Source organism: Pleurodeles waltl, chromosome 6 (assembly GCF_031143425.1).
Source record: "Pleurodeles waltl isolate 20211129_DDA chromosome 6, aPleWal1.hap1.20221129, whole genome shotgun sequence".
Lineage (NCBI taxonomy): Eukaryota > Metazoa > Chordata > Amphibia > Caudata > Salamandridae > Pleurodeles > Pleurodeles waltl.
In genome coordinates, this window is record NC_090445.1 from 1622082916 (window position 1) to 1622106726 (window position 23811).

Here is a 23811-nt window from a genome sequence, read left to right on the forward strand (position 1 = left end):
TGCATCTCCTGCCTGCTGCAAGTGGTACCCAACTCATTGACTCTGTTGCAGGAGTAAAACCGGTGCATTGCACTTTGTGGCCAGAGCAGCACCTCCGGAACCACTGTATTGATGGACACATCCCCTGCCTGCTGGAAGCAGCACCTGTTAGATTGGCATCAATGCAGCATTGAAACCACTGCATCACCACCATCACTGAAGGAAGATTGATGCACCTCTTCAATAGCATGGAGAAACCCTGCGCATCGGCTTAGGAAGCAATGCATTGCGGCTTTGATGCGTGAAAAGGGACCTGAGGGGAGAATATGGGCATAGTAAGCCTAGTAAACTTCTCGAGCAGACATAGTAATCAGTAAGTCTGTCTGTGCCAGTCTGTGTGTTTCTATATGGACTTCCCTATGCATACATGTGTGTGTGTATGTGCAGACACACAAATTTCTGTATGCTTCATATGTGGGGTAAAAATGATATTTTATGAAAAATGATGTCTCCGATCATATTCAGAGATTCATATTATTAGCACAACAGGGGTCATAATATGTAAAAAAGCATAGCCATCGTCTATGTCAGAGCACATCTTTAATAGGGTGCTGGGCACAGACCTGGTCATAGACCCTATTATAGATAATAATGTTCCCTTAGGAAAGCCACAAGGATGGCCCTACCATGGGGCAGAGCTTTAATCAAAGGCAGATCAGATTTTTGAAGTACGCTGCATCAGGGAGTAATCTCTGAGGGGGTCCCTTGAATGATTAGTCCCCTTTCAAGTGTTGCCCTCTGGGGTTGGGGGAGAACACGGACTATGCCCCACCTCTTTGCGCACATCCAACAGCTTCTTTGCCTCATCGCCCAAGTCTATAATATAGTGAGGGCGCAGAGGCAATTTTCCCTTATTAGCATAATGCTACACCCACATTCCAATTAGGATTGACCCCTAGAGACTGCACTGGTTGTATGTATATGCTGGCATGATCTGCATTACAGAAAGTGCTGCACAAGTGTTTGCACCCCCTTCTGTAATACTAAAGTGCCTGGGAGTGCAAGCAACAGGCGCACAATTCCATTTCGCCCTGGGTTCACTTTGAGTAATGTGACCTGTCTGTGGGTTTTTGTGCATAAGATGGTCTATGGTTCCAGTACCTAGCCATATGAAGTTGTTCCCTGATATAGCACAGCACACAACAAGCATCGGTGTGTGTTGGGGAAGTGCTGGATACAGTGAATTCTGTATTTGCCCTCCTATTTGCTCACAAACAGAAGGCTGATTTTAGAGAAGCAATGCTCTATAGTGCTCTGTAATGCTTGTCTCCTTCTCTCGTGACTCTGGATTTAGAAAAACAGAAGTCAAGTTTACACAACTCAAATCTGGGTGGCAGACAACACTTATGAGTGACAATTCACTAACCCTGCAAATCGCATAAAGGGAGATATGTCCAGTCTTTTAAATATGGTGACATTTCATGTTGTATTTTTTAAGTTATTCACCAATCCTCCTGCGATTGTTTGTAGGAAAAGCAATTTTTTGGGATGCCAATGTATACTTGCGCCAACATTCACACTTGCGAATATATAGGGTGAGACCCATAACACTGTCAGTGTATTCATGTCTTAGTGCTCTGAAAAATGGAGTTGCTATAATCAGTCTTGGTGGTACTCGTTCTGAAAATCTTGAAGGAAAAAGAAGAGGCTGTTTTGGTCCATCCGGGCTCTTGCCTGCGTCTACTAATATTACTACAGATTTTGCAGCAGGCACACTAAGGCAGCAGGACAGGAGAAGCGCGAGTTATGCAGTTAGCCATGTGCATGCAAAAGGTGCATTAAGTCCACATGTTGACCATCAGTTGGGGGCGATGTACAAGACTCTGGAAACAGAGGATGTGCACAATGGGCGTCAGTTGAATTGAAGATAACTGAATCTTTGGACGTACATGAGGATGTCGGCAAATTCGCACAAAGACTGGCCGAATAGTGAACCAAAGAGTTTTATGTAGGGAAACCGGAAGTATGTAGATTGAGAGGGCAGATCTGGAAAGAGCCAAATGAGCCTTAAAGGAAGCCTCTTAACCCACTGTAAAGTAGTGCAATGGAAACAACAGAGACCTCGGGTTACGAAGGTAGGTGTATTCTATTCTCCTCAGCACCATTCAACTCTATCTCAACCTGAAAAAGTCCTGAAAAATACACACAGGTCTTCTTAAATGAAGCAACTCTAGAATGGAACCCCTTTCACTAAAGGAACAGAGGACACCACACACCCAAGTAATAGGAGAATGAAGATTACAAGATTAAATAGGTTAAAAGTAACAGCTCAGATACTAGTTTATGTTACAAAATATACAAAATATACCTGGATCCAAGTTCATCCTCGCTTCTCCAGACAAAATCTCCGAACTTCTCATAATGAGAATTGTAGTGGTGTTGAATACGGAAGAGCATGGAAGCCGACACATCCATCAGCATGTTGTAGGCTACTTGCTGCTCCTTTCCACTTGTGTACCCATTGTACAAGTTGTAAATCTTGTCTGCTATTTCTATAAAAAAGAGACAGGTATTAGGAGATATTGGAGCATCCAATCATAGGCAAATGAACTGCATGAATATTAAAGGTTATCAGTTTAAATGTTGTGTTTGTCAACTACCACCTCACATGCAAAACACACCATCCAATTTCTTGGCCTGGAAAGCCCATAGGTAAATATGTTGGGGAAAAAACGAAAATTCACAGCCCTCATCAAAAAATACACACACTGAAACAAGACAAGCAACAACCCCTAGCTTCAATTCAAAAAGAATTGTGAGGAATGACTCTCATTACATTCTGGTCCATCTGTGTGACGGAAGGTCCTACCTGCCCATTTCAATGACAGAAGGTCCTAGCTGTGTATCTCTTCATGAGAAGGTGTTCTACGACATTATCACGGTCAAAATATTGACCAGCACATACACTGCAATAATGGTATTGATTCCAAAATATCTTCACAGAGGAGTGACTGAATCTACACTTACATTGTTAATATTTCTAAATCAATTACCTTGTCACAACATATACCTAGGTTGAAGGTCCTGACTGTCTACGCCAACGAGAGTATCTCTTTACTCTGCACTCTTGAAGAGATCGTCCTGCATGTCTCTGTAACAGGTGGTGCTTTCTGTGAGTGAAGGACCAAGCTGCTAATTTCTGTTGCAGATGATCTCTTAGCTACCCACCTCTCTAAGAGAAGAAGCAAGCATCCTTCTATCAGATAGGCCTCTACTTTTCCCCTTTCTTAAAGGACACTCTTTGTGGCTTTGTCTTTTAAAGCGGGATAGAGGTGTTCATATCTCTGAGAGACCATCAGAGCTGTCCATCGCTTGGAGGATGAGTGAGAAATTACATCTGCTGCGTGAGTGGAAAGGTATCCCCTTTTCTATTACGATGTTTGTAATCAGCGGGGCATTATATCTACGGCTTCTTTAAAATGTAAATCCATGACACTTAGACACCACTAGCCCTGCATTACTGGCTATGTGAAGAAATAACTCAAGTTGCTCTGGTAAAATATGAGATATATGGTTTTATAATTTCTTACACATTGAGATTGTAGTTAGATGTACAGAACTGTCCACCAGCGGTCCCGTATTTTTGCTACTACTGGGCTCAGAGTTGCGGAAATGAATCCCCTCTGTAACCTGACATGTTTCCAAAGTGGCAATTGTAAACTGTCAGCTAGCTATGAGTGCAGAGTGACAGCGACAGGGCTCGCATGCACAAAAAGAACACAATGCAACGTTTACTTTGTCTCTAGCTAGAATGCTGATGATTAGAAAACATAATTTGATTTCATGAATTTGTTTTTTTAATAATGAGCTTTGGATTTGTTACTAGGACCTGAACTTCACCAGTGAACTCATTCATTGTCACCACTTTGAGTTACTTTAGTGGCTCGTGTATGGCTGCAAGTTTCTTTGGGTTTCCTACACGAGAGGGAAGGAGGGAGTAGAGATTTCTGCACAGTGAACCTCTACTGAGATTGCTGTGTATAATTCTTTTAAAATAGACCTGATTCGGTGGTCACTGAGATGGAGGGTTCCTACTCTGTGATCCTGCCTGAGAGGACTAAATTGAATTCTCTGGCCCAGATTCTCAAATATTTAGTGTCTGTTTAGCGTTGCTTTTTTAACGCTAAACCGACCCTAAACTTTTCTGGGCGTTCACAAACCAATGCAAATAGCTATTTGCACTGGTTTGTGTGGCAAAATGACGTAAATCGGCGTGAAACGTTGCTTTGCTATACTTTGCGTCTAGGGGGCATTACATGGGTGGTACAGGGGTATACCTGTGCTACCACCCATGCATTTTCACACAAAACCCTATTCTGAAACATCAGAAGAAAGGATTTAGCACCAAAACTTAACGCCTTTGAAAAGTAGGCGCTAAATGGAGAAATGTTTTTATTTCTTTCTGCTTTTCCTACTTTGCATATGTGCTGCACTGTACAGCACACATACTAACTAGGAACATCATTTCCACTTGTCTAGGCCTAGTATTTTGTAAAACAAAACCTATGGTACACTCAGGCACCCACTCTAGCACTATGGCGCCAAGGTGTGTGTGTGGCGCACGGTAGCTGAAACCAGCACCAGCGCTAGGGAAAGTGGAGGAGTGTGCCATATCTATGTAAATATGGCACTCTCCTGCTCTCTCCTTATCACGCAGCACAGCTTTTTTGATTGCTGCACTGCCCTGCATGGCACCTTTGAGCATCTGGGCCTCTATGTTGGGTCTGGTCAAGATGATACCCAGTGACATTGGGGTTATCATTTTTGGTGGCAAAATGAAAGTGTGAGACATGGGAACTAATAAGGAGGACTTGTCCACTTAATCACTTGTTACCATCAACATCTTTGACTCAGACCCTCAAAGGAGAAGACTTGTTTATTTTTCTTTCAGAGGAGAGTGAGAGTCTATCCTTCTCTGTGCTGTGTGACTAAGGACCCTTGTGATTGCAGACAGGGCTACTAAAGCCTTGTCTGTCTTTCTTCTGAACTGTGGGTTCCTTCTTGAGAGTAAAATACACCTCCTCTGCAGTGCCACAAGGCCCACTGTGGCAGAAGCTTGCGTGCAGAACCATGAACAGACTGGCAGTGTTCCTGCTGGAAGCCTGGAACCTTTGCCCAAAATGTCAGGGCCCTCAATGTCACATATACTGTCCACAGACAGAGAGCGCAATTGGGAATGGTCACTAGGGGAAACTCTATATAAATACTTCATACTAGTTTCCATCCATCTAGAATATTTATAAATGCTCTGCTCTTAAGGGTATGTGGCTTACCTCATAAACCCCACCCAGCTCAGGGGTCCAGAACCAAATATGCATCCCATGTCGCACCAGCGAAACTGACCTCAGCACAACCACACTGGTCAAGCTGGAGCCCTTGGCCTGTGGAATTTGTGTATCCTGTTTATTCTATGTGACAGTGTAAAAGTGGTTTCCATTTCCATGAGAAAATATGCTATGAGAGTGGGATCTGATAAGAAGATAACATACTTACTGAAAAGGGAGCGTGGTGAAGGTATCCAGTTCTATTGCTTAAAGTGCTACACTATGGGGGTCATTTCAACCCTGGCGGTACAGGACCGCCAGGGCTGAAATGACGGAAGCACCACCAACAGGCTGGCGGTGCTTCCAGGGGTATTACGACGCCGCGGTCGCACCGCCGGGACCGGCGGTTTACTGCTATGGTGGTCCCGGCGGAAGTAATCCTCCAGGGCAGCGCTGCTTGCAGCGCTGCCCAGGGGATTATGAGTCTCCAACCGCCAGCCTTTTCCTGGCGGTTTGAACCGCCAGGAAAAGGATGGCGGTACAGGGAGTCGCGGGGCCCCTGGGGGCCCCTGCACTGCCCATGCCACTGGCATGGGCAGTGCAGGGGCCCCCTGACAGGGCCCCGTGCAGCTTTTCACTGTCTGCTATGCAGACAGTGAAAAGCGCGACGGGTGCAACTGCACCCGTCGCACGGCCTCAACATCGTCGGCTCCATTTGGAGCCGGCTTCCATGTTGCGGCCGAGATCCCCGCTGGGCCGGCAGGCGGAAACTAGCGGGGATCTCCAAATGGCTGCGGTGGGGGTGCGGCCGCATTGGCGGCCGCCCGGCAGTCCGATCTTGGTGTGCGGCTTCAGCCACCCGCCAAGGTCGTAATGTGGCCCTATATGTACTGTGTTGCCTAGGTTGTGGAACAGTGAATCATCAGAAACATATTCCCTTCCCAGTGTGAGAAAGGACAACTCTGGAGATCTTCCTCTCTGTCTGTGGTGGAAAATTGTGACTGGGTGTTGCTGTTCTTTGTAGTAAAAAGCAACACTGGTAATAAACCAATACTTCTCATATTGAGTAAGGGCAACTAAGGTACATCATAATGGGGTATCGTATCCTATTCAAACTGAATGTTCCTCGACAAATTTTGAATGGTCGAGACAAATGCTGAACGTTGTGCCTTATTCGGGCATGGCAAATTTGGGGTTTAGACATAATGGGGGTTATTCTAACTTTGGAGGAGTGTTAATCCGTCCCAAAAGTGACGGTAAAGTGACGGATATACCACCAGCCGTATTACGAGTTCCATAGGATATAATGGACTCGTAATACGGCTGGTGGTAAATCCGTCACTTTTCCGTCACTTTTGGGACGGATTAACACCTCCGCCAATAACCCCCAATGTGTGTGTGGGGAGGGTGCAATTCTTGAGAAGAAACAAGTTTAATGAAAAGTTAATCATATGTTGTTATTTTCATTCAAGAAAGTCACAAACGTCTTTAGTAGATGAACTGCCAAGGTGCTCTTGAAACACCCTGTCACCAGGATGCCATGTTTTTTCGCCTGTCCTTTGCTTTCAATGGTACCTCAGTCCAGTTGGTTTATGGGAAGAGACTCAGGGCAACAACCACCATAATGCATAGGGTTGTTAAATTAAAGTCCACGGCTAGAAAAAGAAAGGATCTTCCAGTGATATGGTTGTAATAAGCCTCGAATGATAATTAAATGCATGCATCAAATACAAGACAATTAATATGGGAAAACCTTATTACTTGCCTCAAAAATGTCAGCCCTCTGGGAGAAACAAAACTTTAAGAAGCCAAACTCTGATCAAGCTCGACCTACACAGATTCAAAAGGGCTTATACCCTGAAACAATCATACTCTGGGAAGGTTCCAAGGGTTTGGAATGTTATATGAACACACACACATCCGACATGCCACAACAATCTCCGCTTTTAAAAGGGACCTCAAATAGTAGTTCCTTTGAAGACCTTCTGCAGTCTCTATATGTCCATGGTAACTGGCTTTCTCAAATCTTGCACCATAAAGTTAACACCTTCTATTTGAAGTCCTAGATTTCATATTTTTCTGACATGTTCTTTACTTGTCTCACTACTATGCTATGCCTTATTTCTGTAAAACACTCTGCCACCTTGAAGGTCTACCAGGAACCTAAACAAATAAATTAACTCATCTTACCTTCGGCCCTCTCATCATCCACCAGGGGGCAGGCTGTCCTCAAGGTCACTGTGCTCACGGCTGAGTGCCGACCTCTGGTATCTACTGCATATAGTGTAAACCTGCACAAGGTGAGGAAGCAGGAGAGAGATAAGATTATAGTTCTCATGGATGAGCATTCTGAGTAAGCAAGTCAAAGGGTAATTGACTAAATGAGAAAAGATTGTTGGAACAATTAATCTCTATATGTCTCTGTATATGTGTGATTGCCCTTGGCACTGTCTCTATATCTTGGCAGTGTACTTGTGTAAAGTGGTATCAGTATCAGTATGTGAGAGTGCTCATTCCCTGACTTTTCGTCGTGCCTGCAGTCAAAGTACTTCAGAAAATACAGCTCAGCCTTTGACCTACTTCTGTCCCTTGACATCACAGTCTGGCGGTGTCTGCAGACAACTTTCTTATCAAAATCATAAAAGCTGCATGCTATGGTCCCGTTGCTGCTCCTGCTTCCATCTCCACCACTCCACATCTGACAGCTTGCATGGGAACACTTTCTGCTGCCAGGAACTGAAGCCACACCCATCCCCAGCAATACAAAATCACTTGCAATACAGTGGTCTAGACTCACAATGCAATGCCTGGTGCTGAGTGATGACCTCAGCAGTCACTGTCTTTGAGCACTGATCTTCAGGCACAGCTGCTCTTGTGTCACTATCTGTGACTGACTGCAGCTCTCAACACTTCCCTCAATGACTGTATTGTATCATGGTATGTAGTAGAGTGCTATCTGCCCACTACGTGGGGCACTGAAGTGCTTATCTATGTGGGTAGCGTGCTCAACTGTGCTGGTGTGTGGTTGGAAGAATGTCCTCTTTGCTTTGAGCCCACAACGGTGTGATTATCATGTTATGGGCCACAGCGCTTAGTGATGTAATGGAAGAAGAGGTGTGGGGGAATAGATGCAGATATGTGCTATTTTATCAGCTCAGATTAACTCTGTCGGTCTCTTTATTTGGCAAGTAGTTTATCCTTTATGTTCGCAATCTGATTTCCCATGCTGACCGGCAATAAGTCGTCCACTCTGTGATTTTATGAACCACAAGTGGTAACAGGTGTTGAGAAAGGGTGAGGAAAGATGGAAGTTCTACCCGGATAGACGGGGTAATATTCTTCCCCTATATGACTGCCATTATGAATTGCGTGTGAAAGAGATTTCTCAAGATTGACCCTGTCGTCATCATCGTTTTCCATTATAGGATGGCTATGCTCAGAGTATCTGATTATTTGGGACCTTCTGGGTGAATATTTGGAATTTTCTAGTGACCAGCAATTTGTTGCTGATCTCTTAGTCTCAGCAGGCCTGTATGGGTGGAAATGAGTGATTATTTAAGTATGCTTGTAGAATCTGTATCTGAGCCATTCAGTTGCCAGAAGGTTCCACAAGTGCTTTCAAAAACCTGTACCCTTGATTACGAAGAACCAGGTAATGAATTGGTGTATACCAAATTGTATGGGGACAGGAGTCATATCAAATTGATGTTGGGAGGACTGTCATGTGAATGAAACAATGAGTGAATGAATGAATGAATTAGACTTGTAAAGCACAAAACATCTGCTCCAAAAAGGAGTGTCCCAGTGCTAGGTGAGAAAGTAAGATACAGAGGAGAAAGGGCATAGAAGGGACCATCCACTGTTAGATTTCTCTAAAGAGTTGGGTCTTAAAGAGGCTCTTGAATGCATTCTTTGAAGTGGCAACTCTAATGCAGTCTAGCAAATGTTTCAGGGTCAAAAAAAAAGAAAGAGTGCCCAGCAGCTCTGGACTTTTTGATCTCGGGGATGCAGGGAAGGTTATGATTAGCTTAGCATAGGGCTCTAGAAGGAATATATCTTTTGATTTTATCGCAGATATACACAGGGCCTTTATGTTGATGGCTCAAAACGTTACTGCTCAGGCTTTGCAATCTATTCTTTGCTTGATAGGGAACCAGTTGAGGCTTTTTAAGCCATTCTGAATTGACTGTCTTCTAGAGACATTTAGCACAAGACTGGCTGCCCCATTTTCGACCCATGGAAGTCTTTGAAGCAGTGCTTGAGGAGAACCCAGAAGCAGTACATTGGTGTAGTGAAGTCTTGATGTTATTAAACCATGAACACTGATCTTTCTAGTGTACACAGGCAGGAATCTAGGCACTTTCCTTAAAGTTTTCAGAAGGGAAAATCAAACTCCTGCTGTGGCACTCACAAAAGGCCTGAAAGGAAGAGAATTGTTCAAGCTTGACCATCAGGTTTCCAACAGTGGTAGATGGGCCTGGGGCGTCTCATCGCAGATGACCACAAGTGAGTCAGGTCTGGTCTGGAAGGAGAACCAAAGATCAAGATTTTGGATTTCTCTGAATTCAGGCAGAGGCAAATTTCATGCATCCAGCCAGCTACTACCGATGGACAGCCTTAAAAGTTGGCTGAGACAGAGGTATCAAGATATTTAAAGGAAAGCAAAAATTGGGTATCATCAGTGTGAGATACGACATTAAACCCCCGCACCAGAATGACAGCAGCAAGAGGAGCCAGGTAGATGTTCACAAGGGACAGGCTTAAGGCTGAGCCCTGAGGGACACCACAGATGACCCACAAAAGCCAGATGTAAAAGGGGAGATGAAGACTGCTTGATTGTGGTTGGAGAGGAAAGATTTAATCCATTTTCACACAGTGTCAACAATTTCTGCTTGCTCCAGTCTTTGCAGGAGTGTGGAATGTGAAAGCTGCTATATGTCCGATAAAATTATAATGGTGTTTGTGCACAGGTTAATGCTGATTTTGATATACTCAGTCACATCAGGTAGCGCTGTGCCTGTACTAAATCTAGATCTCACCCAGATTGAGATGGATGTAATACATTGTTCTCCTCAATATATTTTGTGATCTGGAGATTACCTGCAGATTTCAACATCTTCCCACAAGTAGGAAGAAGCCAAAGTCAAAGATACCCTGCTCCATCTTATGATTGAAGGCAGAAGGTAGGGTAGACAGAGTTTACTATGTTAAGTGTGGGTGCCATATATCATTAGGCAGGTGGCAAGTCTTCAAGTACAGAGTGGCAGTGGGTACTTCTGTTATTGATTGAATAGGCGTATTCATTACATTCCATACATAGATCGAGGTCAGTGCAAGGTCATGTTGGGTGGAGCTCTCTAAATCGAGATGGTTGCCTGTGTCTGTATTCTTGACATAGTGCACTGGTTCATAGCTCTGGACCACGCTTATACTGGTAGAAGGGTTGTTCTTCTGTGTCAGAAGTCAGGGATAGAGGTTACTATAATTATCATGGTTACAACAATGACAGATCGAATGAGCATAGTTATATAGAACGGCAAAACTGAAACCCAGAGATGGTCGAATTTTCCAGCAGAGTCAGCGTGAACATCAGTTGATGCATATGATTTCATTTTGGTGCTAGCACGAGGGATTCGGAGTTCATAAATGCATATAGCTTAATGCATATTTCTTAAATAATTGTGCATAATCTCACTGAATTGTTGGGTTATTCCACATGACTACACTACACGGAATTACGCAAATTACGCCCACCCCTAGTGTGCATCTCTAGACGCTTATTCACGGAAGCGAAGTGTGAACGACAGTTTCAATGCAATGCCTAAAAAAAAGACTTGCTTCACGCGTCTGCATCTGCAAGAGTTTTGTAATTTTGCCAAGCTGCGTGTAAAGGCATTTGCATTGCTATTTGACTTAATGGGTTACCGTGTAATTACGACATGGAAAAAAATATTGTCACTGTCTAAAGAAAGCCAATTACCTCACTAACCAAGCTGCAGCGGGGACTGCTCTCAGTTTTTCCCTACTCCTAGAAGCAGGGGCACACTCAAGCTGGCCTAGTGCTCGCACCGCCATCCACTCATTGACAGCACAGGGCACACACTGGCATCCACGGTGCTCAAACACCCACCTTTACATGTAGTAAAGTGGGCACACTAAAGCTGACACGGGGCTATAACGGGCATCGAGTCATTGAAAACACAGGGCACACCAGTGCTGGTCCGCTGCACACGCCGCTGCCCTCTAACCTAGAAAAGGGAAGCTGGCACGATGCTTTCACTTCCATTCATACCCAGAAAAGAAAGGGCACACTCAAGCGAGCACGGTGCTCACACACCCTCTCACAAATCCAGAAAAAGTGTGGCTAACTCAAGCTGACTCGCTGGTCGACTCCCAACCTTAAAACTGGAAATACAGGGTACACTCAAGATGGCATGATGCTCCCATTCCTTTCCTCCCTCCTGGGAACTTAGGGCACACAGCGTGACACGTGCTCCATTCCATTCCTTACACCTGGCTGCTTAGGTGTGCTCCCATTCCATTCCTTACACCCGGCTGCTTAGGGCACACAGTGTGACACGTGCTCCCATTCCATTCCTTACACCCGGCTGCTTAGGGCACACAGTGTGACACGTGCTCCCATTCCATTCCTTACACCTGGCTGCTTAGGTGTGCTCCCATTCCATTCCTTACACCCGGCTGCTTAGGGCACACAGTGTGACACGTGCTCCCATTCCATTCCTTACACCCGGCTGCTTAGGGCACACAGTGTGACACGTGCTCCCATTCCATTCCTTACACCTGGCTGCTTAGGTGTGCTCCCATTCCATTCCTTACACCCGGCTGCTTAGGGCACACAGTGTGACACGTGCTCCCATTCCATTCCTTACACCTGGCTGCTTAGGGCACACAGTGTGACACGTGCCCCCATTCCATTCCTTACACCCGGCTGCTTAGGGCACACAGTGTGACACATGCTCCATTCCATTCCTTACACCTGGCTGCTTAGGTGTGCTCCCATTCCATTCCTTACACCCGGCTGCTTAGGGCACACAGTGTGACACGTGCTCCCATTCCATTCCTTACACCTGGCTGCTTAGGTGTGCTCCCATTCCATTCCTTACACCCGGCTGCTTAGGGCACACAGTGTGACACGTGCTCCCATTCCATTCCTTACACCTGGCTGCTTAGGGCACACAGTGTGACACGTGCTCCCATTCCATTCCTTACACCCGGCTGCTTAGGGCACACAGTGTGACACATGCTCCTTTCCATTCCTTACACCTGGCTGCTTAGGTGTGCTCCCATTCCATTCCTTACACCCGGCTGCTTAGGGCACACAGTGTGACACGTGCTCCCATTCCATTCCTTACACCCGGCTGCTTAGGGCACACAGTGTGACACATGCTCCATTCCATTCTTTACACCTGGCTGCTTAGGGCACACAGTGTGGCGCGTGCTCCCATTCCATTCCTTACGCCTGGCTACTTAGGCACACAGTGTGACATGTGGTCCCATTCCATTCCTTACACCCGGCTGCTTAGGGCACACAGTGTGACACGTGCTCCCATTCCATTCCTTACACCCGGCTGCTTAGGGCACACAGTGTGGCACGTGCTCCCATTCCATTCCTTACACCTGGCTGCTTAGGGCACACAGTGTGACACGTGCTCCATTCCATTCCTTACATCCGGCTGCTTAGGGCACACAGTGTGGCACGTGCTCCCATTCCATTCCTTACACCCGGCTGCTTAGGGCACACAGTGTGGCACGTGCTCCCATTCCATTCCTTACATCCGGCTGCTTAGGGCACACAGTGTGGCACGTGCTCCCATTCCATTCCTTACACCCGGCTGCTTAGGGCACACAGTGTGGCACGTGCTCCCATTCCATTCCTTATGCCTGGCTACTTAGGGCACACTCAAACTGACATGGCGCTCCGATTCCCTTCCTTACACCTGGGGACATACGGCACTAAAGCTCCTCCACACATCTGGAAACACAGGGTTAAATGCTCTCAGTTTCATTCTCGCATCCTTAAACACTTGGAACAATCAAGCTGACTATTGTGTCCGTCGTCCAGTCTCACATTTAGAAACACAGGGCAGAATCATGCTGGAGTGGAGCCCCCACTCCCATGTTCACTTCTGGAAGCATAAGGCACTATCATTGCGACACAGTGCGCACTTTTCCTTCCTCGCACCTGGGAACTTAGTGCACACTCCAGCTGACACAATGATCTTACGTTCATCCTGCCATTGGAAACACAAGGCACACTCAAGCTGACAGAGCTGTCACTGCCATCCACACGCTGGAAACGAAGGGCACATTCAGGGTGGCTCGGTGCTATCAGAGCCCCTCTCAAATCCAGAAAAGTGAGCCCCCCTCGGCGCATCTACTTCCATCCTCACATCTGGACACACAAGGCACAATCATGGCAACAGTGCTCCCAGTACCACCCTCACAACTGGAAACAGGGGGAACATTTGTACTATGATAAGGGGGCGTCGCAGAGTAGTTGTAACATAATGGTGACTGCACCAAACTGGCCACTTTTTATCCCATACGTTGTGTCAGGTTCCTCTTTGCGTCTTCATTACTGCACACAGAGGCCTGGCTTCTCGGGACTTCGCCTACCTCCACTCCTGCAGGCGGTGCTGTGTGGGGTGGGGCGGCTGAACTGGTGCCAATCACTCCTAACGCTTCCTATCGCTTGGAGGCTGTCAGTGCTGGCTGCCAGGGTTGCTGTCTGCCCCCAGGAATAATGCATCCGGGCAGAAGGCACTCTGGGGCCATGCCTAACGCTTCCACTCGTGTTTCATCCCAGTGAGGGTAGCAGAGGGACGAGAGACCCATGGATAGTCAGGCGAGGGCTCAGAATCTGTCACCGCCCAGGGTCATTCCAGGACAGGGCTGTGTGGGGTCAGATCAGGACAGAGCTGGTTAAGAGGCCACGAGAAGTCCAGGATTCTATATGCTCCAGCTCCTCGCTGGCACCACTCTGCAACTCCCGCCCTCTACACCTCTCCATCCATCCTTGATATTCTGTGTCTATGCCAACTCTCTCCAGCCCATTCAATCTCCTCATCTGCTCCATATCAGTCCAGTACCTCTCATTTGGATTTGTTTGTTCTCTCTCTCTCATCTGCCTGTGCCAACACTACCCTAGCCTTTTCCAAGTTACCTCTCTCTTCTCTGATATTTCTCTTCTGCCACCTCCATCGTTTACCTCTTGTATTTATTTACATACCTTCTGTTTCTGTTCCTCCCGATTCCCTTCTACTTTTTTCAATCTTTCCCTTTACTTTTTGTCTCCATTCTCACTCGCCCAACATCCCCTTCTATCGTTCCTTCTTTTCTATTCACCCCCAACCCCCACTTCTTTATCACCTTTTCTTCCTCTCTGCATATCATCTTCGGTCATATTTTTCCTCCTCTATATTCTCTACCTTCCTCTTCTGTTCTGATTTCCAGTTCTTTCCTTCCTCTTTTTATCCGGCCTCATCCCCCATCTCAACTTCTCCTGCTTCTAAATATATGTCTGTTCACCCTTTTTGTCTTCTTCCTCTTTGTTTCTTTAGTCTATGTCTCACACTAACAGCCTGTTTGCTCTCTTTTTCCTTCTGACCATTTTCTTTTATTTTCATTATTATTATAAACAATGCTCCAGGCTTTTCTCTTTTTTCCCTTTTTCAACTGTCACTGTCTCTCCTCATACACTAGCTTGATATCTTTATTTTTGCTACCTCTGTAAACCCTCTTGTTTTCCTTCTTACTTTTTCTCTTCACCATTTATTCTTGACTCTCTGCTTTCCACCTCACATTTTTATACCTTGTCCTTCAACCCTAACAATCCCTAGGACGTGCTCTCTCTAGTCTGCCACACTTTCCATCTTCTTCACTTCCTTTCCACCCCTTATTTTTTCCGTTTTTTGTCTGCTTATCCTCTCCAGCTGGCATTGCCATCTGCATCCCTTGCATGTATTCCTTATTTTCTTCTTATCATTTCCTTTCTGCCTTTCCTTGGTCACCCCTGCCCCTCTTATCCCTTTTCCGATGTTTACTCTCTACTGCTCCCACCTGATTTCCTAACTTCTGCACCCTCAATTGCATTGTATTATATCTCAACATTTATATAGCACTAACTACCTCTATGTGTTGCGCTGAAGCACTTGCCTACATAAGCAGGATTTCTACACCATGTTGGGTGTGTGGTTGAAAGTGTGCCCTTGTTTTGATCCTATGTGGGAAGTGTTTCCATGTCATGTGTGATGTCCACTGTGGTGCAGTTATCATGTGATGGGATGCAGCATTAAGGCTGTGCTAGATGAAGAAGAATGAGAGACAGGAACATAGTTTATGGTTTTCAGTATGGTGGCAGCATTGAACAGCTCTGCAGGCCCACTTATGGTACTTTTATGATCATACTCCATTTAGTTGGTTACTGCACTAGGAGGTCCATTCTGAACCATTCTGTTGAAAGTCTATGATCCTGCACAGGCATAGTTTGGAGGAAGACATGTTTGCCTCTCCCTTCTAATCTTCCTTTTTCTCCAGCTTGTAGAAAGCTGGCTCTTTATATGATGTATCAAAATGATATATATTGTACAAAGAGCCCAGGGGAGCCCCTTTCCAGTGGACAGAGGCTTGCTCTAGCAATCCCATGGTGCTCTCTTAGGGGGTAATGTGGCCGAGCAGTTTTAGGCTTATCAGAGAGAAGTGTTAGACATCTGCAAATACACACACAGCCAATACATGAGACACGACTCAAGAAAGAGATCCACACCAATTTACAAAAATAGCAAGTATCTTTATATGTGCTTTGGCACCAGAATCAAAACGATCAGGTACGTACGTTTTGCAAAACAAAATCGTTACAGTTCAGAAAAGTCGACACAGTGCAGTTCTGGAAAGCTGCAATCTTATCCTATGGAGGAATAACAAATACCGCATACAGGTACACTACAGCGACTTACAGGACCAATCTCCTGGACTTAAAGTAAGTATTGGGCATGGGTCAGAACCACACCAACAGGCCACACTTCAACTTTGATGCTATCCTTCACATGGTCAGACTGTCTGTATATTGAACTTTTGGCACACTTATGGTCACCAGTGTCCACATCATGGGCACACCGGTTAGTCTGAACAGGGGTGAGAGAAAAGTGCTCAGCATACTGATTCAGGACTTACCTGCAGTCAGCTTGCTGCTGGGCTTTGAGGATGTCTGAAAGGACCACTTCATCAACTGACTCATTTTTGGGTCTCTTCTTCCTGACCCTCATCAGCGACCATCAGCATGGCCACATCAGCCCTATCATGGAAGAGTTTTAGGTGGTTCACATAGATGACTGTGTGAGGGTTCCTGGGAGTGCCTAGGTCAACCAGATACGTGACCTCACTCTTCTTTTCAAGGATAGGGTAAGGGCCACCCCACTTATCCTGGAGTGCACTGGGAGCCACAGGCATAAGTACTCACACCTTCTGCCCTGGTTGGTTCCATACTATGACAGCCTTTTGGTCACACCAGAGCTTCTGGAGCTCTTGGCTGGTCTCAAGTTTTTTGGATTCTTTTTCCATGTACTCAGCCATTCGTGAACATAGGCCAAACACATAGTCCACAATGTCTTGCTTGTGCTCTTTAAGAAGTTTTTCCCAGCCTTCCCTTACTAAACACAATGGTCTCCTTACAGGATGTCCACAGAGAAGTTCAAAGGGAGAAAAACCTACTCCCTTCTGTGGAACTTCTCTGGTGGCAAAAACAAACATGGTTTTTCAGGGAGACCTGCAACCATACCCTTCATAGTTTTGTTGAATCTCTCAACAAAACAAGTCACCCCACATTCATTCCACATTATCTTGAGGTATGCAGACATGAAGTTACTACCTCTGTCTGATACCACCTCCTGAGCGAAGCCTACTCTAGTTAAGATGCTAAGTCGGGTCCTAGCAATTGGTCTGGTTCTCACACACATATACATTCAGGTATAACCAACATAGCTGCATGGGTCTTCCTTTCAACCTCAGCTCATGCTGAGGACTCCAGATTATTTCCTAGCAGACAGGCTACAGGAACTACAGAGGATAACACCACGTTCCTCTGGCCAGTAACCCCTCCCCACTCTAAGGACGCCATTGCGATGGGATGGACCTTAACTTGGTTGTCAGCACTGATGACTGTGAAAGTCTCACCAGTCAGATGCTGTTCTGTGGAAATTAAGTTTTTCAGTCACCATGGTGACACTTCCACCTGTATCCCTCAGTTCTTCAACTCTGATCCCATTAACATGAGGCGGTTGTCTGTACTTCTCCAGGTTACTAGGCCTGACAGCCTTGGCGGCTATATCCACCCCACACTCAGAGACTAAACTTGCTTCTGTGAGCTCTCTGACATGGTCAGGGCCCACCTGAGATCCCATCTGGAGATTTACCACTGCAGCAGGAGCTGCAGGTGCACTAGGGGTATTCTTTAAGGACAGACAGGGTCTCCAGTTTGGTGCCCATTGCCTTTGCAATTAAAGCACCAAGCCTTATTAGTATCCCAGTTCTTACCCTGGTACCCACCCTTGGTCTGTGTCTTGTCTCGGGTCCCACCACCCTGAACAGGATTTTGGGGGTCTTTTGATGACTCTTTGTTTTTTATCTTTAGACTAATCACCTTCTTTCCCTTGGGGCAGGGGGCTAGCAACCTCTTTCTTTTGGTCACCCCACCACGAGTGGGGATGACTAAAGGATACCCTAGTCTTGGCCTAGTGGTCTGCCTTCTTTCCCAATTCTTGGGGAGAAATTGGACCTAGGTCTACCAGGTACTGATGCAATTTTTCAAAAACACAGATGCTCTTTCATAATTAGATTATAAAGCCCATCATAGTCTTGCACTTGGTTACTTAACCAGCCAACCAGTGTTTTGGCTGAGAACCTACCCAGGATTGACAAGAGGTTTCCCTAGTCTCACTGAACATGATCCTGTACTCCTCAGTTGTGAGTCCAAAGCCCTCAATTAGAGTATCCTTCATACGGTCATAGGACTTAGCATCTGCTCCAGTAAGTGTCAGAAGTCTACCCCTCTACTTCCCTGAGAACAGTTCCCAGAGTAGAGAGCCCCAATACTTCTAGCTGAGTTTTCTCTTGGTACAAGCCCTCTCAAAGGTTGAGAACCATTTGGCAATATCATTACCTTCTAAATATTTGGGGACAATCCTTTTGGAGATCTTAGGGTCAAAAGCTTCTTCTTTCTCCCTATTTATAATTTTGCTGCTACCAGAGATGGGTCCTAGGCCCATCTTATCTCTTTCATTTCCTACAGATAGGAGTCTAGACTCTAACCCTACCCTCTTAGCTTGCTTCCGGAGTTTAGCATCTACACTGTCTCCATCTCCTGGGGTACTGCCAGAAGTGCTCCCAGTGGAGTTGTGGAGGGATTCATCATCCTCTTCCACCTCCTCCTTCTCAGCCTCACAAGGGGGTTCTTTGCTTGCGATGGCTCTATCATTTTCTGCAAGCAGTTGGTTCAGATGGGCTTTTGTGGGTTTAGACCCCATGGCTAGTTTCCATGCTTGGCAGAGGGCCTTAAATTGGGCCAACTTAAGGCTTTGGTGAAAGCCCATGTTGAGCTCCTAGGGCGAACTTGCTGTGTCAGTCATGGTTTTAAAGTAGTTGGGACCTTATTAGAAATGTTAAAACAAATTGTAAGTGAACTACTAAAAGGCCTAACTAACTAAAGTATTTTAAATTCTACACAGTTTGGAGTGGGGACATAACACAAGGCCATACAGCTATTTGTAAACAATTTAGAAAAATCAAAAATTGGGAAACATGTTTCCTAACTAAAGACAATTTTGGATATCAAAATGAGATATATTGTACAAAGAGTCCAGGAGTTCCCTTACCAGTGGACAGGGGCTTGCTCTAGCAATCACAAGGTGCTCTCTTAGGAGGCAGTGTGGTCAAGCAACCTTAGGATTATCAGAGAGGTGTGTTAGACATCGACAAATACACAGCCAATGAATGAGACATATGACTTAAGAAGGAGATTGACACCAATTTACAAAAATAACAACGATCAGGTAAGTATGTTTTGCAAGAAAAATCATTACAGTTCAGAAAAGTTGACACAGTGCAGTTCTGGAAAGCTGCAATCTTACCCTATGGAGCAAAAACAAATACGGCAAACAAGTTCAGTACAGCGACTTACAGGACCATTCTCCTGGACTTAAGGTAAGAATTGGGCAAGTGTCAGGAGCACACGAGCCGGTCACACTGGGTGGCACTGGGGTGGCTGGGTGCAGGTGTGTAGTGCAGCGTCAGGTGCCCAGTGTTAGACACTGGGGATCATCCAGTTGAAAAGAGGCTGTAGATTTGGACAGGGAGCCCTTTCGAGGAAAACCAACAGGTGAGTTCAAGTCTGTAGATGCTTGGGGACAGAGGGACGCCTTATGTCCTCTTCTACACAGACCAGGGGCAACAGGTGCATAGGTGTCCTGAGGTGTCTGGTTTTCTCCACAAGGAGCACTCATGGTTGAGGGGGCCTGCAGGTAGAAGCTGCAGGCTGCAGGCGGCATTGGTGAGCTCATAGTGAGCAGGTCCAAGGTGATCTTTGTCTCTGGAGGGCAGGGGACAATGTTGGCACCGTTGGTCCTCTTGTGCTGGGGCTAGGCAGCACAGGTGCAGTGGGGCTATCAGGTTTCGGCTCCGGAGTCCTCACAGTTCTCTAGGGGTGTCTGCATGACGCTGGGAAGCAGTTCTGCTGCTCCACGGGAGTTCCTGGGTCTTTGGTGAAGGTAGGCAGTCCTCCCAGGCCTTTGGAAGCACAGCATCTTGCAGGACGAATCGACTTTGGTACAAATGGGAGGGAACAGCAGACAGGCCACTAGGGCTGGGGCCAAATCTGTTGCTTCTTCCTTGGGCTCTGGTGTTGCGGCTCTTGACTGTCCTTCTTCATTGATCAGCAAGAATCTGCTTTTCTGGTTCCAGTGGCTCTCCTAAATAATGGTATTATGGGCTTTATGGGAATGTAGGGTTATGGGCTATCTACCCCAGCTCACTACGCCCCCCAGGGTTACGAAACGTGCAATTTAAAAGCACCTGATAAAAAGTTCTTTGGGCGTCCAGCCTTCAGGAAGTGATTAAAATTTCAAGGTAACTTTTGTGGTTAATGTTCTTGCTAGAGAGATAGATCAGTGTTTTGTCCAGGGGCAGTTTTGACTTAGCGTAGAGGGTTAATGTGCCTGCTGCAAAGAACAGAACTATATTTTATGTGGATAGCTGAGTGGATTAGTAAAGCCAGCCTTTACCAGCACTTTAATACAAATTAAATGATTGTGAAAGGGGCTATGGAGAGATGAGGGGTACTTTTGCCAGGTGGTAGTGAGGAAATCCAAGGAGTTGGTCATGGGGTAGGGGGTGCCAACAAAGATTGCCGCACCGGCGCAAACAGCACCAAAGCCGGCCCTGCCCCCCATATGACCACTTCCTGTGGGAAGTGGGCATAACCCTGTCCCAGAGTTCCTACTTCTGCCAACACTAAGATGGCAGATTTCTAAATGTGGTGTCCATATTAAGCAGGTCACCTTAGGGGTGGGACAGACCTGAGGGGTGGACACACCTTTCTGAATGCTAAATTTCCTGCCTGTCCACGTCCCAAATGGGCCCTGGGGTCGGCATCTCTCCTTTGAATGAGGCCAGATCTGCATGCCGAGGCAGTGGGTTTCTATGAAGCCCTCTGCCTTGGAATGCAGACTCACAGGTCATCCTGTAGGGTAGGGTGTGTAAACACTTTTCTCAGAGCAGGTTTTGTTTCTGGCTGTCCGAATGCAAAGGCTTTCACCATTGGGGTCAGAAATGCATCTGCAGGCTGGCTAAAACTAATCAGTCGGCACATGGGTAGATGGTAGGTTTTCAGGAGGCACCTCTAATTTATTAATATGAGATGTCTGATACCAAACATTCCTATTTTCCATTAAGTCATCATGCAGCTGGGGAACTCGTATTGACCAGTGTCCAGCACATGTACTTAAAATGGCTTAACTGTTCACTCACTAGGTCTAAGAATTGTCAAAGGCATAGCAGGGGCATATATGCTCCTGCAGATATGTCCTAACGTGTAATATTATGCAGTCTGCCTTAGGGCCGTAAGACCTGCTGTAGGTGTGACTTACACATATTGCATGCAGTGTAAGGGGACATGGCACTCAAGCTTTGTGCCATGTTGTGTTTTCACTTTCGGATGCACCAAGACAGTGGCATGCAATGGCAGTCTGCATGTTCTAGGTCAGGGTGGCACAATACATGGCGCAGCCATTGGGGACACTTTTTGGTCCCCAGGCCCTACCTACCAGGGGTATCATTTACAAGGGATTTACAAGGGGACCAAAAGTATTTCCAACTGGAGAACAATTGCACAGTTTTAAGGAAAAAGATCTGGCACTAGTGACCTGTTTAGCAGGAACCCAGTGCAGTTTCAGTCAAAATTACATCAATAACCAGCCAAAAAGTGGGAATCACCATGTCAAAAAGGGGCACTTTACTACACAGCTGCTGCCTTCTTCCTATCCCCTCTGCCTATATATTTTCTTCTGTTCCTTTCTTTTTATGGAACACATTCCTTTCTGGTTCCTATCTCTCTCTTTCTTCCCTCTCCTTATTTCCATCTCTCTGCACTTACTCCTATAACTCTCTTTACACCACTGTTACGCTCTCCAACTCAACCACAGCACCATATAATCACATTGCCCCTCAGCATCCCTCCTTAGTTCCCATCATTTCCCCTTTCTCTCCTCACAATTCTTTGTCTCTCACTTCGAAAGGTAACTCTCCACTGAACAAAAACTGTTCAGTCAGTGGGTCAGGACAAGTAGTGGAATGGAACAAAGCCGACTGCGTTTTAAAACTTAAACTGGAATGAAAGTAATGACATGCCCAAGTCCTCACTGGACAGTTATGGAGGCCATCAAAAGGACCAGACCACAAACCAAATCACGAATGCAGACAGTATTAAACTAGCAAGTTTCAGGAAAGCCACAAGGAAATGTCAGAACTTAGGTTCTGATGCACATAGCATACTAATTGATATAAAATTAAATTGTATTAAAATGTTATCTTCTCACCTAAACTTCAAAGAGTTATTGTGTCTCTTACACTCATTCCTAAGTTTGTTGACTAAAGGAGGCCTCTGTCCACTAGATTGGCAGGCCTAGAAGCTAATAATTCAATGTATCTGCATGACAGACATCAGAGTTGAGATTGTTCCTGTGACAGACTTTCCTTCTCTTGCCCCAAAGCATCACCATGAGCCTACACAAGTAAGGTACACCAAAGGTATAGATTCACATTCATATAATGCCTGCTAAATCAGTCTTGACAAAGAATTAAACTGATCAAAACATCTTTACAGCATGTTTCGGAGGATCTCCCATTGGTGAAAAAAGCTTTTTCAATAACTTTTCAAGGGAATGGAATAACAAGTGTGCCATTCCTAAAGAAAACCACAAACTTAGCATTTGGTCGTAGTCACATATTGGCCCATTTGAAACCTCATGTTTACCTTCATATGGTGAATCAAGTCTGCAGCTATGCCATGCCTTGAATAACTGAGTTTCGTCAACTAGCTGCGGTTGAGCTGCTTGTCAGCTCGCAGAATTAGTACTGCACTCGCGAGTATTGGGAAGAACTAATAGAATTCGAAGACTTGGGCAGTAAATAACATGCGCCTGTGACTCGTGGGATGAACAGTACCCACCGCAACTTTGAAGTGAGGTAGTCCAACTCAATACAAAAGTGCTGACATGCTTTTTAACAGAGACCTATCACAATCTGCTGTTGTGCTCTTTTACTCTTTGATCAGTCCAATCTAATGAATCATTCTTCTACAGTCTACACTTTGTCAACTTTTGCTCACTGTTTATGTCCAGTCACGGGCAAAGCTACTAAGATGACACTGAACACAGCACCACACTTAACTCATTGACCACCAACAGCTCTGGTAGAATACAACAGAACAGTGGCAGCAAAAGCATCCACAACAGTGTAGAGAAAAAGGTCCACAGCTACTCACACCAGTTGTCCATCCTCTTTTTTTGTAATTTTTCCCCTGACAATTCCCCATCCTATGATAAGGGGTCTCTGTAAAGCAAACTTCAGTCCTCCATCCAGTGTGCTTTAGAGAAGAAAAAAGAGGGGACCCCAGAGGTGGTCTTTATATTGTTCTTGAAAATGCATGACCTATTGGTTTATGTGATTTTTGTAAAAGCCTAAACCTGTTCTAACTCCTACAATTAAACTTCTGTTTTTCACTAGAATGACATCGACCAGGCTAACGAAATAAACGTGGTGAAAGCTTCTCTCATTTTTTTTTTTTTTTTTTTTTTTTTATATTCTGATGCTCGTTCCTGTTTCTGTTATTTTTTAAGCCAGAACTGTCCCCAGAACTCGATGTATTTTTTAACTGTTAAGTTCCCCCTAAATCTACAACACGTCTCCTGTTTTGATTTGTTCTGAGGAGCTTGGTATG

The 23811-nt window shown here is 45.6% G+C and overlaps 1 protein-coding gene across 1 annotated transcript in view; it reads right to left on the reverse strand.

Moving 5' to 3' along the window:
* Nucleotides 1-23811, reverse strand: part of ASTN2 (astrotactin 2) — a 2164803-nt gene that overhangs the window by 62629 nt on the left and 2078363 nt on the right. The window contains exons 21-22 of the mRNA XM_069241522.1: nucleotides 7494-7594; nucleotides 2348-2531 (exon numbers count right to left, since the gene is read on the reverse strand). Coding sequence (XP_069097623.1) covers nucleotides 2348-2531; nucleotides 7494-7594 — 285 coding nt within the window. The remainder of the gene's footprint in view (nucleotides 1-2347; nucleotides 2532-7493; nucleotides 7595-23811) is intronic.